The sequence below is a fragment of the Rousettus aegyptiacus genome, unplaced genomic scaffold (assembly GCF_014176215.1).
Source record: "Rousettus aegyptiacus isolate mRouAeg1 unplaced genomic scaffold, mRouAeg1.p scaffold_m13_p_8, whole genome shotgun sequence".
NCBI lineage: Eukaryota > Metazoa > Chordata > Mammalia > Chiroptera > Pteropodidae > Rousettus > Rousettus aegyptiacus.
Genome location: NW_023416311.1, coordinates 111,962,813 through 111,978,508, shown reverse-complemented (window position 1 = coordinate 111,978,508; position 15,696 = coordinate 111,962,813). Strand labels below are relative to the sequence as shown.

Sequence of the window (15,696 nt, the reverse complement as noted above, 5' to 3'; positions counted from 1 at the left end):
CCCACGCCTGTGTGAATTTTGAAACGGGCCTCAGGGAGTTTCTTCTCAGAGACGTGCGTGTGCGGGCTGGGTGGCCAGGCCGGGGTCAGGCATGAACAGGGGAGACACCCGCCAGCCCGGCGGGGCCCCGGGCCTCCCCGCCGGTCTGGGGGTGCGGTGTCGGTGCTGCCTTGCCGTCGCAGTGGGGGGTGGTGGACCGTCGCTGACCATCCTGGCTGGTCTGTGTGCAGGGGTGGGGGAGGCTTAGGGCAGGGTCTGACGAGGACGGCCCGCAGCCAGCACCCCGTGGCATTCCGAGGTTCCGACGGCTGGGGGTGACCTGTCTATGTCTTCGCTTCTTAGCTCCAGCATGGCAGAACCCCCAGAGGGGGAACAAAGCAATGCTCATGTATTTCCCACAGTTCCGGGGGCTGGACGTGGGAAATGGTCAGCGCCCCTGTGGGCGGGCAGAGGGCCTAGGCCACGCCCCCACGCCGCACGGCTCTGGCGTCTCTGCCGATACCGGCGCTGGTCACACCAGGCCAGGGCCCACCTCATCATCTCACGTAGCCCGAACTCCCCAGCACCTCCAAACGCCCTCGCTCTGGGTTGTAGGGCGCAGCCTGGGTACCGGGGACACACAGCCTCGGGCGTGCGCCGGATCTGAGTGCTGCGCCCCCACTTGGTCCCCACGTCTGGGGGGCAGGGTGCAGCACGGTGGCGCTGGTCCGGGTGTCCACACTGGCTGTCAGGAGTGGCGGTGGCAGGGTCATCTCCCACTGGGCAACCCGCAGGAGAGACCCACGCCTGGGCTCCTGGGACATCTCTATCTGAGCAGTCTCGCCACATGGTGGCCTCAGGGCCGACCGTCGTACAGGGCCCTGAAGGCCCCCGAGACGGGTAACCAGAGGGAGGCCTGAGAAGCCGAGCAGGTGTCCCTGGCCGGAGCTGCCTGGCGGGCCCCTGGTCTCCCGGGCGCAGCCGCAGGGGTGGCGCTAAGCCGCCCGGGCGCCGCTGCTGGCCGCCGGGCAGGCTCCCGCGCGCTGGGCGGCGACACTGCAGCCTGGAGTCTGGACCCGCAGGCCCGAGGGTCCCGCGGTGTCCACGCTGCAGCCCGCTCCCTGCACAGGCTCCTCCAGACGCCGCCGCTGTCCCCCAAGGCTCCGCCCGCCCCTGCACCGCGCGCACCTCCTCTGTCCCGTCTCCGGTTCTCCGAACCCGAACCCGAACCCAGGGGCAGTCTGGGGGTCGGGCTCCGGCCGCAGAGGAAAGGAATGGCCGCGAGGCCCGCTGGAACCCTGGAGACTGGGCCCATCTGCAGCTGGCGCAGCCTGGGCGGGTCTGCCGGGCGCAGGCGCCGCTCACCAGGCCACGTGCGTTGTGGCCCCGGGGACGGCGGTCGCCGCGTGGCGCCGGGCGGCCCAGGGGCGGCCCACTCACGTGGCTGCTGCGGGCCGCGTGGGAAGGCTCTGACGGGCCTCTCCCTCCTTCCTACCAAGAGGTGGCCCCGCTCTGTCCCCGCAGGTGAATCCGGGCTGCCTGTGGCCTCTCCAGTCCTTGTCCCTCTGTCCGGCAGGTGGAGCTGGCCCACTGACGCCACAGAGACGCCAGCAGGCTCCCAGGCAGGGGAACCTCAGTCACCTCTCGACGGGACCCGGGGTCTCTCTGCGGCACACGAACTCCGAACTCCGCCGTGGGTCACACCAGGCTGCCGGGGCCTCAGCTTGTCCTTTGCCCTCTGACCCCGAGAGCAGCCTCGGCTGTCCTGGGGGCTGCGGAAGATGGTGACCGGAACCCTGTGCAGCAGGAGCGGCCTGAGGTGGGGGGGACAGGACCACGCGACTCCTCCCAGGAGGCAGCTCCCTGCACAGCTGCCGTCACATGAAACTTACGATAAAAAGCATCAGAGTGTCACATGGAATTGCTGAACCTATGTGAAGAAGGGGTGAAGCATTCCTTCACAGAGAGGGTCCCACCCGACCCTGGGGGCATGGGCTCTCCATGCAGTGGAGCGGGGGACCGCGGAGGGGGGGGGACGGGGCGGAGCTCCTGCGAGTGGGCGTCAGTCCGCTCCCCCACGTGAGCAGCAGGTCCCTGTCCATCCCCCGCACAGCTGGCCAGTGGGGTCTCCTCCCCCCTTCGCCAAACTGGCAGCCTCGGGCAAGGAAGTGAAATCGTCGGGTGACTCAGGAGAGCTGCTTAAAATGAGAGGGATGATTGCCTGGAATGTCGGACACAGTCACTGGGGCTCCAGCCACCATTTGTGCCATGAGGCTGCAGCGAAAACGAAAACCGAGCACCGAGAACGGCTCGCGGTGGAGGGGACGGAGACCGAGAACCCGACCCGAGAGCGCGCCCTCTGACGACCTTCCTCGGTTCACGTGGGCAGCACCCGCATGTCTCGTTTGGACCGCCGTCGGTTCCAGCCCCTTTGTTCAGTGGACACAAGCCGTAACCGATGTCATGCTGTCGGGTGACCCGGCAGGACTACTTTCATGCATAAATCCGCATGTGTGCCAGGTGTTTAGCGCAGGATGTGGTGCAAAGTAAAAGCCTGATGAATGTTTGGGTAAATGTGTGAATAAACAAAGAACCACAGAGTGTGGTTGACTCGCCAGAGAAGACCCCTTTATTCCAAGTCCCGTAATGCCGGGTGGAGATGATAAAAGCTGTGAGCGAAGAACCATGGCTTCGTTTTAGAATAGGTGACTACACGTTACTAACCACCGAAAGAACAATTGTACCATTAGGCGGAAATCTTAGGCGAAAGCCTCACTCCGCTGAACTGCTAGCATTTCTGCACAGTGATTTATGTTATATTTAGTATGATGGCATCGCTGTGTAAGGAAAAACATGTCGCTTGCCGGGGAAAGGACAATGACTCTTCCGTGATGCATGCGGGGGAGGGGGGTACTCTGTCGAACCCCACGTGTGGGGGCTGCTTGGCTGGACCCCTGAGGTCACAGGGCTGAGCCTCCTGACAGCTCTGCTCTGAATGGCGACAGCCAAAGTCAATTTCTCATGCAATGCAAAGCAGTGCTCTTTGTTCTGTAAATTCCTCATTTTTTCCATGCCTTTTAGACAGAAAAGTGTCAAGTAGGAACTTGGAGAAGCAAATAACTGGCTTCTAGTTGGGAATCTCAACCACTAATTACGAAATAGGACAAAATGCTTTATAAATCAAAAAAGGAAAGAGAAAATAAAAATCTTATATAGATGCAGAAAAATGCCCTAAGTCAAAAATATAATGTTTACAATCTGCTATACCAACTTATTGAAGAAACTGGGGGCAGCGAGCCCTGGGAGAGGAATGAGGACCCCCCGTGGTGGCCGGCCTGAGCCGCTGTCCAGATGCGTCCCAGGGTCAGGATGAGTGTGCAACAGGGGAAGGAACGAAGTCACAGGGACTCGCCCGGGAGTCACAGGACACGACTGACAGCGTTTCCGGAGCTGCCGATCTCGCTTCCAGGGAGGGAGACTGGGTCTGGGGTTCAAGAGGAAGCTTCCACCGCGTTTCCAACGGCGCAAATGCATGAACACTAATTTAAATTAAAATCGTTTTCAACAACATCCTGTACCACTTGTAGCGGACTGAATATCGTCCTCCTTTCCCAAAGCTATGTCACAGGATGTGACCTCACGTGGAAGTAGGGTCTTTGTGGATGTCATTAAGGACATCCTGGGCTGTTTGGGGGACACATGTCTGTTACTCTAAGCCGTAGATCTGATCGTTTGTTATGATCTTGGCCTCTAATAAAGGCGTTCACTTAAAGACAATTAATGTTAATTTCTTCCTTACTTTCCATCTTAAATTTCTGCCCACGTAGTAAGCTTTTAAGTTTCTTAGGCCATATGACCTTTGTCGCAACCTCTCACCTACCACTCCGGCTGCTGTGGGGGCACAGACAACACATAAGTGAATGAGATGAATGAGGTGGCTGCTTGCCAATAAAACTTTATTTACAAAAACAGGTGTTGAGCTGGAGTTGGCCTACGGACTCTGACTTGCTGCCTCCTGACTTAGGCAAAGTCTCTGGTCGTGCTGGAATCACGTGTGGGGCCATGCATGCTGGTCCGTCGAGCACGGGGAAGACGAGCTGGGGGAGGGCCTGGTGGGCGCAATCCCAGGAGAGGGACGACTTAGGGGTTCACCATCACCCCGCGAGGCTCTCAGGTTGCCGGCAGCGGTCACGGGCTCGTGTGGACACCGGCCGCGTGGCTCCTCTACATCACGGCGGCCTGTCCCTAGCATCTCCAGTCACTCGCATGGGCAGCCGTCACCAGCGCTATGCGCCACGTAGAGCCAGGCCCGCACCAAGTGAGTGAGCCTCACGCTTACCTGTCAAGGGGAAAACGATCAAAAAGGAGTGAGGTGTGTGTGTGCACGCGTGCGTACAAGTGTGAAATGGCTGGACAAACCCAGCGTCCGGCTTCGCCACCCGACCTCTGGTGCCGGAGGCGTCTGGGTTCCCGCGGACGGGACCCGTCAGCCACCTCTTCGGGACAAAGCCATGGGCCTGACCTTGTGGGATGAGCCGGGTCTGAATGGGGAGAGAGGTGAGGGGCTGCCTGCTCACATGGAGGCGTTATCGCGAGTCCACATGCACTTACTGAGCGCCTCCTGTGTACCAGGCCCGGTGGCAGGCGCTAAGAGCAAAGGCCTGACTGAGACACGGCTTCTCAGAGGCGTGAAGGGTGCAGCAAGCAGAATCAGCCTCTTTTTAGACTCTAGGCTTCAAAAGAAGTGTCTCATCCGGGGCCCAACGGCAGGGATGAGCAGAGCCCAGACTCCAACCGGGGCGCGAGGCCCCTGCTGCTCTCACGTCCGTCTGGGGGCCAATCACACTGCCGTCACCGCTGAGCTCTGCCGTCTCCACACCGAAGGACAGGCCTCTTGCTCACACAGGGGGTAGGTACATAATGCACACACACGTTACATACACGTGCTCACACCCACACCATACACGTGCACACTCATGTCTCAGACCAAGGATGACATATTTAATGGATACCCAAAATACTTCTATAAACAATTCAATTGCCCTTGACTTACAGGCTGCTGTCAAGGCCTCCGCCGGACCCGGAGGCAGGATCGTGGACAGGTGTTTGAGTCGGGAGAGCAGCGGCGGCCCCGTGCAGACCCCGTGAGGACTGCCCCCTCCCGGATGGCCTTTCAGACCAAGTCTAGCTCTTTCTGAAGAACTTGCTTTCTAACGTGGGCGGACAAAGTGGCTTTCCTGCGGTCCAGGCCGAGCACACACAGGAGGACGTGAGATGACGCCCTTCCCGCTCGGGTCTCTGGCTGGACCTGGAGAGTGTGAGGCGCCTGGAAAGCAGAGTCAACAGAAGGCGAAAGGCAGCAGTGTTAGAGGACAGAAGCGTCACTTTTAATTTTTCTCGGGTAGGGGACACCATTTCCCAAAAAGATGGGCCAATCTGCACGATTTCACGGAGAAAGGAGCTACATTTGCCTCTGCTTGTGCTTTGGGTTCGTTTTGCAGTAGATGAACCACCGGCCGCGCCTCTTCACGAAGTAACAGTCCCTGCAGCGCTTCTTGATGACGCCCTTGGTCTTGAACCCCAGAGCGGGCTGCAGGCAGGAGCGGAGGGAGGCCGCGGCTGCTGCGCCGGGCTTCGCGCCTGCGCCCGCTGTAACTGTGGCGCGAGGGGGACCCAGCAGGAGTGTGGAGAGTGCGCGGGGGGTCGCTGTGCAACGACTCAGACGTAATAAAGGGTTCACCGCAGAAACGATCACATTCCTGATCAAAACAGCTGCCATGTTGTGGCTGAATCTATGGAAGAAAGAAAAAAGTTGTTGTGGCTTCGTCCGCGTATCACTCGCTACTCAGAACTTCCCTTTCCCGTCTCCCCTGGGCTCGGGCACACAAGGCGCGGGGTGAGCGGCCCGCACGCACCCGCTGCCGGCAGACCCTGAGGTTCACGGTTAGCAGTGGCCCGCTCTGCGGGGGCCGGGTCGCCGCCAGCACTGAGCAATGCCGCCCTCTGTGCGAGGTCCAGGCGTGGCCGCGACGCCACGACCCCCACTTTGAAATTTGAAATAATTAAGCCAGGTTGAGGGGCTGGCTGACTTGTCCTGCTCTGTCAAGAAAGGTGGCAATGAAGCCCCGACCCCAGTCCCGAGCTCCCGGTCAGGCCACGTAGGGGCTGAAAAGGCCAGCGTCCCCACGACACCAGCGACAGCAAGGCCCGGAGCCCACGTCTCGGAGGCGGGACCACATCCTCAGGGAGGCGAGGTCACCAATTCTACGTGCACTCCGACCCCGCTCTGGTTTGGTGATGGACAGATGGGGCAGAGCTGGCTGGTGGCGGGGTAGAAAACATCCGGGACAGCACCGAACCGCGGCGGGGCCGCTTCCCAGGCGTGGGCTGCGCAGGGCTTCCCGGAGGAGGCACATTTGTGGCCGCCGCGGGCCTCGACCCCACGACGGCAAGAAACCCTCGGGGCTCGCCCACCCCCCGCGAGGTGTGGGACAGACCGGCTCCACACCGCCCCCGCTACCTCCGACCGCGGCCCAATGGGGAAACTGAGCCCGAGGTCTCAAAGCCGCGTGCTCCCGCAGCCCCGGCCCGGGTGGCGGCTCCAGGGGAGATCCGAAGCCCGGCACCCTGCTGCCACCAGGGTCTGCAGCCCAAGGAGAACCCCGGGAACCCTGACCTGGGAAGAAGCAGCCCCTACTCTTCAACAACGCGGCTTGCGCTACCCGCGCTTGCGCAGTGGGGCGGTGACGCCGCTGCCAGGAGTCTGCGCCAGAAAGAAAGATGGCGGCGGAGTCACGTGGCGGCCCCTCCTGAGGGCGCAGAGACTGAGGACGCTGGGCTCCTCCCCCGCTCGCCTTTCTTCCCTAGAGCTCTGCGCCTCCCACCCAGAACGCAGAACGACACTCGCCACTTGGCTCCTACGATCAGGGTGTTATTAAGGGCATGCAAAATGGGAACGAAAAAAAAAAAATCTAGAATGAAAAAAGTCACAACCAAGGAAACATTTTAAAAACTGACAAATACTAATGTCAAAACAAAATCTGGAAAAAAACACATGCTTGTATTATACGGACATCCTAGGAAACGGTGACGATCCTCATGGAAACCAGTGGAAATAGACAAAAGTCCTAACTGGTTTCTGTTAAATGTTTTTTTCTTCCAACATTTTATTATGCAACATTTCAAATAGAAAAGTTGACAGACTTCTATACACCCATGTACCCACCACCCAGATTCCACCACTAAGTCGCTACACTAGCCTTCCAGGGGAGTGTCCGCGAACCCACGCGTCTACTTTCTGCGTAAGCGGTGAGTTGCAGACGCGGTGCACCTGCCCAGGTGAGCTCCGGGACTGCCTCTGTGCACCCGTCTGTGGGCGACTCTCCCTTCCAGATTTTCAGCACTTCTTGCTCTAATCACCTTACCGTCTTCTCCTCCACGTCTCTGGAGTGGAGTCCAGGCTGGAGGTGCCCTCAGCTCCTGGGGAAGGGGGAGTGCGCGACCCCAGCCCAGCTCCGAGCTGAGTCTGCCCTCGCCCCGCGCCCCCTGCCCTCCCCTGTCCCGCCGGGTGTATGCACAGGAGGTTCCAAGGACCATGAAAGCAGAGGCGGGAAGCGCCAGGACGCCAGCTAGGGTCCTGGCAGGTGCGCTCCAGAACAGTGGGCCCGTCCGGGGCTGGTCGCTTGGGGTTGGGGATGACATCGGTTATGCTTTACTGGTTGCTTCGTTGGGGGCGCTACCGCAGAAATTCCAAAACGGGACATCTCGGCGGGACTCTTCAGCAACGAAAACATGTTATGTATCCCCTATAATTATTGATTACCATCGAATGCAAACAATGTGTCTTCACTTTGCATCCTCCTCTGCCTTCCCCCTGGTAAGAATCACGGAGCAGCCGCCAAGTGCTAAAGACGCGCGAAAAGTTTCTCGCCTTTTCAGGGATGAGGCCGGGCTCACACCCTTACCCGCCGCATCGCTCCTGCGCGTGCGCGCCTCTCCGGGGCACGATAAGTCCCAACAGAGCGAGTCCCGCGGAGGCTGTGCGCATGCGTCGGCGCAGGGGCGTCGACGCGCCGGGTCAAGGGTCATGCCGCAAGATGGCGGCGGCGGTGACCTTCTGTCGGCTGCTGGGCCGGAGAGGTACGACAGCGCTAAGCTTGCCCCAAGGCGCCAGATGTTTCGGGGTGCGGACCTCGCCGACCGGGGAGAAGGTCACGCACACCGGCCAGGTAACCGCTGCGGCGCGGAGAGCGCCCGAATGGGCGGAGCCCCGGCTCGGCCCCCGGTTTTCCGCTACCCCCCGTGCCCCGGGTCCTTTCAATGGCCCCCAGTCTTTCAGGGCCCAGGCCCACGGACGCCCTTCAGCCCCTGCTCTCGCCAGGCGACCCCCGCGGGCTCGCCGCCCTGGTCCGTGGGTCGGGGTCGCGGAGAACTGGCGGCTGAGTACCCTGTGGGTCCCCCGTTCCGATGGCGGTCGAGCTGTGCTTTTGTCGCGCAGACTAACTGACGTGCGTGGGAACGGGTGCCACAGCGCTGAAGTTGGCGTGTTCGCAGAATATGTGGCCTCATCCTCAGCGTCCGCGAACTCTAAAATGAGGCGGTTGCTGCAGGTCACTGCGGGGAGGCTCCCGGTCGGGCTCAGAACTGCCGATTCTGGGGGCCGAACCTCTTTAATGTTTGTGTGATGTGATAGTAGCTAATGCATTTAAATAACTGAGAGTCTCCTGTAGTCCGAAAACAGCGTTAGACTGTAATCATAAGGCAAAAGATGAGACAGTAAGTACCTGTAGTATTGAAGTGTCACGCAGAAGATTTAGAGGGGACACAAGCTATAAGCCATGTGTAAAGGACGCGGGTGGGGCGGGGTGCCTTCTCGGCCAGAACTTCTCCCCTCCGCTCATCCGCTCCACCTTTGCTACCTGCCAGTTCAGATTATTGCCCTGTCATCTTAGGTGTCTTGCTGAAAAATACCCCCTGTGGGACAACTTTGCCCCTTATGTGTTTGATTATGAATGGTCTAAACCTTAAGAGAAACACTTTTCTGTAAGTTTTACGATTGCTATTGAGTGACCTGTTTCAGAATCAGGCTGTAAAAGTCACATGTGGTCCTTTTCAGGTTTATGATGATAAAGACTACAGGAAAGTTCGATTTATAGAGCGTCAGAAAGAGGTAAGTAAAGCACTAGTGAAATAGAAAAGCTTTAATAAAACCTTTATATAACCAACAAGCAAGAAAAGTCAGTATGAAAGATTTAAATAATTTTCTTCAAATCGTGAGCACCCTAGCAGCTCTGGAGTTCTGCGTTTTTTCCTAAATGTTAAATGTGAATTTCTGTTTTGATTTTTTTCCCCTCCTGCAGTATGTAACGCAATGTCTCGTAAGTGTAATTCTGGTTTATATATAAATGAGAGTGGTCTTTTCCTTCTCTTCTGTGGGGGATGCCCCAGAGACCCTCGCGTTAGAGTAAGTTTTGTCCTCGGTAGTCACTTCAAGTCAGTCCTTGCCCTTAGCCAGCTTGTCGGTTCTTGTTAAGCCTCAGCTTCTCCTGAATTGCATGTCTCCTCCCTCTGATCCTGGTTACGTTTTCCATTCCCAAAGTCGGATTTTTTGCTTCCAGTCCTGCTTTGTGGGAGTGGTCGGGCAGGGGCAATGTGGTGGAAATGGAATTCGGAAGGCTGGGTGGAGCAGTTCCAAGCAAGTTGGTCCTGAGGTTGACACTGTGGCCTGGCTCCCTCTCTCAGCCCTTCTGATGACTTAGCAAGCTGGGTCTGTCACAGACGCCTCTCTGCTGGTAATTCTCCTGTGGCCTCTGGTGTCTGGTTGCTATAGCAAGGGGCATCAGGGAGCAACATAGAACCAAAACCAAATAAAATCAGTGTTGAGGGGACAGAAGAGTGCCGACGGTGTCGCCTCGCTCTCTGTCAGCTCACCCCCGTCCTGGGTCCCGAACTGGCTGTGAGCCTCGTCCCCACCCAGCTGGGCGTCCCTGGAGCCGTTTCCAGTTCGGGATTATGAGTGTTCAGAGTTGCATCTTCAAGCTGTAAAGGTGCACAGCATGTCTATAAGTGATAAGTAGGAATTCTGCTCTGGGTTTTGTTCTCACAACAAAAACTTTGGGTTTAATAATATTTGAAAATTGTCTTGGCTTCCAAGAGACATTTTAGAAGACTTTAGCTATGCAAGACAGTTGCGCAGAATGTACGGGGGCTCCCATATACCCGTCGCCTCCCACACTTCCCTGTTATTAACATCCGACATTACTGTGCTACGTTCGTTGCCAGTGGTGGATTTAAACAGTGTGGGTTGATACACTAGTGCCAACTCCATGCATGGGTTAGTTAGGGTTTACTGTGTCCTGTGGTCAGGGCCCTGGGCCTTTACACATGTATAATGCCCTCAGGTCACCTCAAGTGTCAGACACAGCGGTTTCGTTGCTCTGAAAACCTGTGCACCACCTGTTCGTCCCTGGTTTTCAGCATTTTGTCCAAACTTAGTTTAAAAATTAGTTTGGACGAAAACAAATTTTTACTGTGGTGTTTAAATTATATATGTGTGTATACACATGCACGTTTAGCTTAATATGATTATTGGTATTTGATTTCAAAATGTGATATTCTAAATTAACTGGGGCTTTTTATTTTAAACTCGTGAATTTCCATTAATAGGGTCCATATTTTACAGAAAGTTGATTATTCAACTGGCTTATTTCCTTTTTGTACTAGTTTTAGTGTTTCGGAGTCATATATTTATATTTTATTTTTAATGGATTTAATCTCAGTTTGACATAAGGGAATAAACTTCCCATAGGAGCTGTCACTCCCAAAAACATGAGCTTAAAAAAATAGAACAGATTACTGACAAATGAATCATTCAAACCTGAATGTCTTTATGTCCAGACCAATCGATCACGAGGTCACTGTAAAGGTCGCTTCGTGTATTTTTATGTTAGTGACGTGTGAGGGGGTATTTTTTACAGTGGTGGGACAATTTAGGGTGTGACACACCACGTGCTTATGAAAACGTGTTTGCGGCTAATGCGAAGTGCGTGGGACACTGCGATGTGCTTTCCTCCCGGATCCCCCAGTAAGTCCTTCTGCCCTGTCCCAGGACGGGCAGTGCACCGCAGCTCCGGGTTTTACTCTGCATGGGAGCCGGGCCGCGGGGGGTGATGGGGCCGCGGGGGTGATGGGGCCGCGGGGGTGATGGGGCCGCGGGGGGGTGATGGGGCCGCGGGGGGTGATGGGACCGCGGGGGTGATGGGACCGCGGGGGGTGATGAGACCGCAGCGGGTGATGGGGCCGCGGGGGTGATGGGGCCGCGGGGGGGTGATGGGGCCGCGGGGGGTGATGGGGCCGCGGGGGTGATGGGACCGCGGGGGGTGATGAGACCGCAGCGGGTGATGGGGCCGCGGGGGTGATGGGGCCGCGGGGGGGGGTGATGGGGCCGCGGGGGGTGATGGGGCCGCGGGGGGTGATGGGACCGCGGAGGGTGATGGGACCGCGGCGCGGACTCCTGGGTCGGGTTCCAGGAAGATGGTAAGGTGGGGGCGACGCGGGGCCGGGTCGCCCTGGAGCTGCGGCCCAGGGTGGTCAGCTGGTCCCTTGGGCTGCGGGATGGGAGTGTGTAGTGCGGCCTTTGGGACCCATTTGTCACTGAGGTAGGCACCGTGTTCTTTAGACCGTGGGGCGCCTTTCGTGTGGCACATGGTGAGCGGGACAGGACTGCGCAGCGCTGTGGGTGGGGAGGGGCCGGGAGGAGGCGCTCCGCGTGGGGGGCTCTGTGTGGGGCGCTGTGCGGGGGTGCTCGGCGGTGGAGGGCTCTTCGTGGGGTGGTCTGCTTGGGGCTCCGCTCCGTGTGAGGGCCCTCCATGCGGGGCGCTCCGTGTGGGGGTCTCTAATGCAGGCGGCATCCCCAGCCTCTCTGGTGTGTGTCCCAGGGCCCTGCATTTCCCAGGAACGTCCTGCTGTGTTTCTGGAAATAGAACTTTAAGGAAAAGCTTTACAGAGTCGTAATCTGTGGCTGACGGAGCCTTTGAGAAAGAATCAGACCTTGCCAAAATGTTGTCCACGTCTGTGGGCTCAGGGCGTCGCAGTTCTGGTGAGGGGTGTTCGGTGTCACCTGTGTTGGTGGCAGAGGAGGCCTTCTGTGTGGGAGTGTGGGGGGCTCTGTCACGCTGGATTGTGTGTCCTCTGGACGGTCAGCTGGCTTTGGAAAAACAATGAACTGGGCTTGGTTGTGCTGCTTTTATTTTGAAGTGTTATTAACCCTCACGCCCCCACCCCGCGTGCGGAGCCGTGCCCGGGCCTGGTCCTTGTGGTCCTGTCACGGCCAGGGCCGCAGGCCTGCCGTGCAGGGGGCGTTCCGGGCGGGGCCGGGACCCACCTGGTGACCAGGCCCGGAAGCCATTCCTGGCCAAGGCGGCAGGGAAGCCGCGGGCGACATTTATTAACCTCTCACAGCCTCTCACAGCCTGTCGTGTCTCCACGAAGCCATCTGTCCCTGCGACTCGTGACGGCTTTCAGGGGACCTGTGAGGGGAAGGACAGCGTCCCCCGCACTGTGTGTCCCAGTGGAATGATCCGCTGGCCCTCAGAAGCGGTGACACTTGAGACGCGGTCTGGCTGCTGTCGTCCACCTGGTTGGTCAGAGACGGTGGCTAGGCGCTGGGTTTGAGAGGTGCCAATGGGCCAGGGGGTCCTTGGGCACAGTGTGACCACGGCCGTGGGAGTCGGCTCCGGAAAGGAGAAAGCTTGGAGACCTCAGCGCCACTGGGGGTCTCCAGAGGACGCGAGCGCTTGGTGCCACAGCCCCCGGACGTGGGGTGGTGACCGCGGGGCCCGGCACAGTGTGGCTCTGAGGTGTGTGAGGCTGAGGTTCGGCTCTCGTTCTCAGTCACACGCAGACACACGCTCCGCTCTTAATAGGCCCCAGCTTTGTGTTCTGCAGTCGCCGAGGACAGCTCTGAGCGAGGCAGTCAGAACCAAGACATGCTCCCGTCCAGGGGCCCAGCTTGCCCCAGTAGGGCATCAGATGAAGCATGTGCCAAGTCAGCACGTTCGAATCGCTGTCTCAATAAGGAAACTCGATCCAGGGGAGGACAGCCTGGCGCGCCCCCTCCGAGGGCCAGGCTCTCCGCTTCCGGTTGTCACAGGAGGCCCCGAGATGGCCACGCCGCTGCTGGCTGTGCCCAGCCCCGACATGCCCTCGGGGCCGAGCTGGCCAGACGTGCCTCCAGCCGGCGTTGACAGCAGCGTCCGCTCAGCCTAAAGCAGCTGAGTCTTTTCAATCTGACATCTGGATGGTGGTAAACATTCTCGATCGTGTCACATTTAAGAAAAATTTACAGCTGGTTTCACTCAGAATCCAAATAAGTGCCCTGCATTGCAGTTGTGACGCGTCCAAGGTTCTCTGACCTTTAGGTCCCGCCCCCCGCACACGTGCATGTGCTCACACACACGCACACGTACTACACACGCACACACACAGCCTCTTCCCCCGGGGCCCCGGTTACAGGCCCGGGTGTTTCTTCTGCGTTGGACACAGCCTGTGCTGACTGACCGCAGCCCTTTCCTGCCGTTCGGTCCTCTGGTCCTCTGACTCGGTTGTTCGTCTGGGCTGAGACAACTGAGAGGGACGTGGTGGCTCTGGCATGGAGTGGACAAGCGTGTGCCGGTCACTGACTCGGGCCGTCGGCATGGCGCCCGTTCCTGCCGCCGGCTGGAGGACTCGCCTGGCGGAGCCGTCCGTTGCCCTGAGGGGAGCAGGGGAACCGGGCTCTGCACTCACCAGTTTGGAAAACACTGTACAGCCCCCCGTGAGGGCGTCGGAGTGGCTCAGACGCCCGGGCAGCGTGTCCAGGTGCCCTCGCTGGCCCCGGGCCCCGCGTGACAGTGCCGTCGTCCTCCAGTCTCCGTGTCCCATTGCATCCTGCGTGGGCCGCGTGCCCAGGTGGCCGCCATCGGACACAACCCTGCGTAGTTGTCTCTCGTAGCGTCCTTTCCTCTGCCACAGCCACACCGGCTCGGTCCGCGTGACATGGTGCGGACGCCGGGCGCAGCGCCGCTGGCCATCGCTGCGCCTGAGCTTTCCCAGCGGGTGGATCTGGGACCCTGTGCATACGTGTGTGTGCGTGTGTACGTGCGTGTGCGCATGCGTGCGTGTGCGTGCATGCGCGCGTGTGTGTGCGCGCGCGTGGAGAGGGTGGGGAGAGGCGAGAGCAAGGGAAAGGCAGGATGCCAGCCATGTGTGAGCCCAGCGAAGACGAAACGAGGCTCCTGCGACTGTCGCAATTCTTGCCACGTTTCTGTAAGTTTGAGATTATACCTGAATGAAAAATTGAATGTGCGCACGTATACACACGTGCTAAGAAGATTTAGTTACCTTCGAATAAACTCACGCAGAACGTGGTCCTGCCTGTGCGGGCAGGTCGCGGCTGCGGGCGGGCGGGAGGTCGTCTGCGTCGGTCTCAGCCTCGCGAGATGACCAGGTTCTCCCGCTTGTCCGTCCACGTCTTCCCGTTGCAGGTGAACGAGAACTTCGCCATCGATCTGATAGCCCAGCAGCCAGTGAGCAACGTGGAGAGCCGTGTGATAGTGTGTGACGGCGGCGGCGGGGCCCTCGGCCACCCGAAAGTCTACATAAACTTGGTACCGTGACCGCAGTTCCCAGCGCCGCCCCTGCTCCCAGGGTGGCCCTCGCTCTGTCCCTATGACCACGCATGCCGCCCGATTCTGCCAGAACCCGTGGCGGGGCCGGAGCGAGGGGCCGCCCCTCCCGGCCGCGCTGTGCCGCGTGCTCAGCGGTGCCCGCGCTGACCCTCCGACTTCCTGGAAACGCGTAGGCGCCCGTGTCTCCCCGAGCTGTCGTTTCGGGGCCCGCGTTTGTTGGGGTGCGCATGGAGCCCTAGAGAGGAAGAGCCCTGGGGACATCAGAGCAGAGGAGGGAGCCGCGGCCGAGCCTCACGTACACGTGGCGCACAGGGATGGGGGTGTGGGGTCCCCGCCCACTCGAGTCCCCCCAAGTCTGTGCTCGGCAAGACGCCCCGCCCTCCTGGGCGGAGGGAGCCGAGGGCGGCCGTGGCCGCTGTGCCGACTCTTCCTGTCCTCGTGGGGTCCTCTGAGGCCCTCTGAGGGGGCCAGCGTTCCAGGCGGGGAGCCGGCCCCGGGGCCGGGAGGGGGGGGCGGGGGGGGGGCGTGGCCCGCGGCCCCTAGTGCTTTGACGCGCAGCGCTCCGGGCTGGCAGCGCGATCCGGGTCAGCGCACCCTCTCGGCGTCTGACGTCTGTGTTCACGTCTGAAGTTGGATGTGGAAACGTGAGGTCTTTTGAATTTTTTCAGGACAAAGAAACAAAAACCGGGACATGCGGTTACTGCGGACTCCAGTTCAGACAGCAGCACCACTAGCCCCGCGGGGCGCTCGGGCGCTGGCGGGAAGCCGGGGACCCGGGGCTGTGCGCGCGCGTCCCCGGTGCGAATAAAGTGTCTCAAGGACGGCCGTTCACAGCGTGCTTCTTTCGCAGATGGGTCTTTTGCGAACGAGCAGCCCTCAGAAGTGGGGACCGAGGCGGGGCTGCCCCGGGGGTGGGGTGGGGGGGTGCCAGGCGCTTCTGCAGCACGTGTTTTAGTGCAGGCGACCACGCCGGCGCTGGGAGGAGCAGAAGCAAACTGCCCTTCCCGTCAGCTGCAGCCTCAGCTTCCTGTTTACAAACCTGGAGCTGCCG

General features: G+C 59.5%; 1 protein-coding gene and 1 long non-coding RNA gene across 2 annotated transcripts; one reads left to right on the top strand and one right to left on the bottom strand.

Moving 5' to 3' along the window:
• Window positions 1-3,914: 3,914 nt before the first annotated feature.
• Window positions 3,915-5,434, bottom strand: LOC107499975. The gene is made up of 2 exons (XR_001594408.2): window positions 5,033-5,434; window positions 3,915-4,318 (listed from the first exon to the last, which is right to left on the bottom strand). It is a non-coding gene; the product is annotated as an uncharacterized LOC107499975 (long non-coding RNA).
• Window positions 5,435-8,036: 2,602 nt separating this feature from the next.
• NDUFS6 (NADH:ubiquinone oxidoreductase subunit S6) lies at window positions 8,037-15,471 on the top strand. The gene is made up of 4 exons (XM_016124693.2): window positions 8,037-8,207; window positions 9,095-9,148; window positions 14,502-14,624; window positions 15,314-15,471. The coding sequence occupies exons 1-4, from the start codon at window positions 8,076-8,078 to the stop codon at window positions 15,377-15,379; spliced, it is 375 nt and encodes a 124-aa protein (XP_015980179.2). The 5' UTR covers window positions 8,037-8,075; the 3' UTR covers window positions 15,380-15,471.
• Window positions 15,472-15,696: the final 225 nt, after the last annotated feature.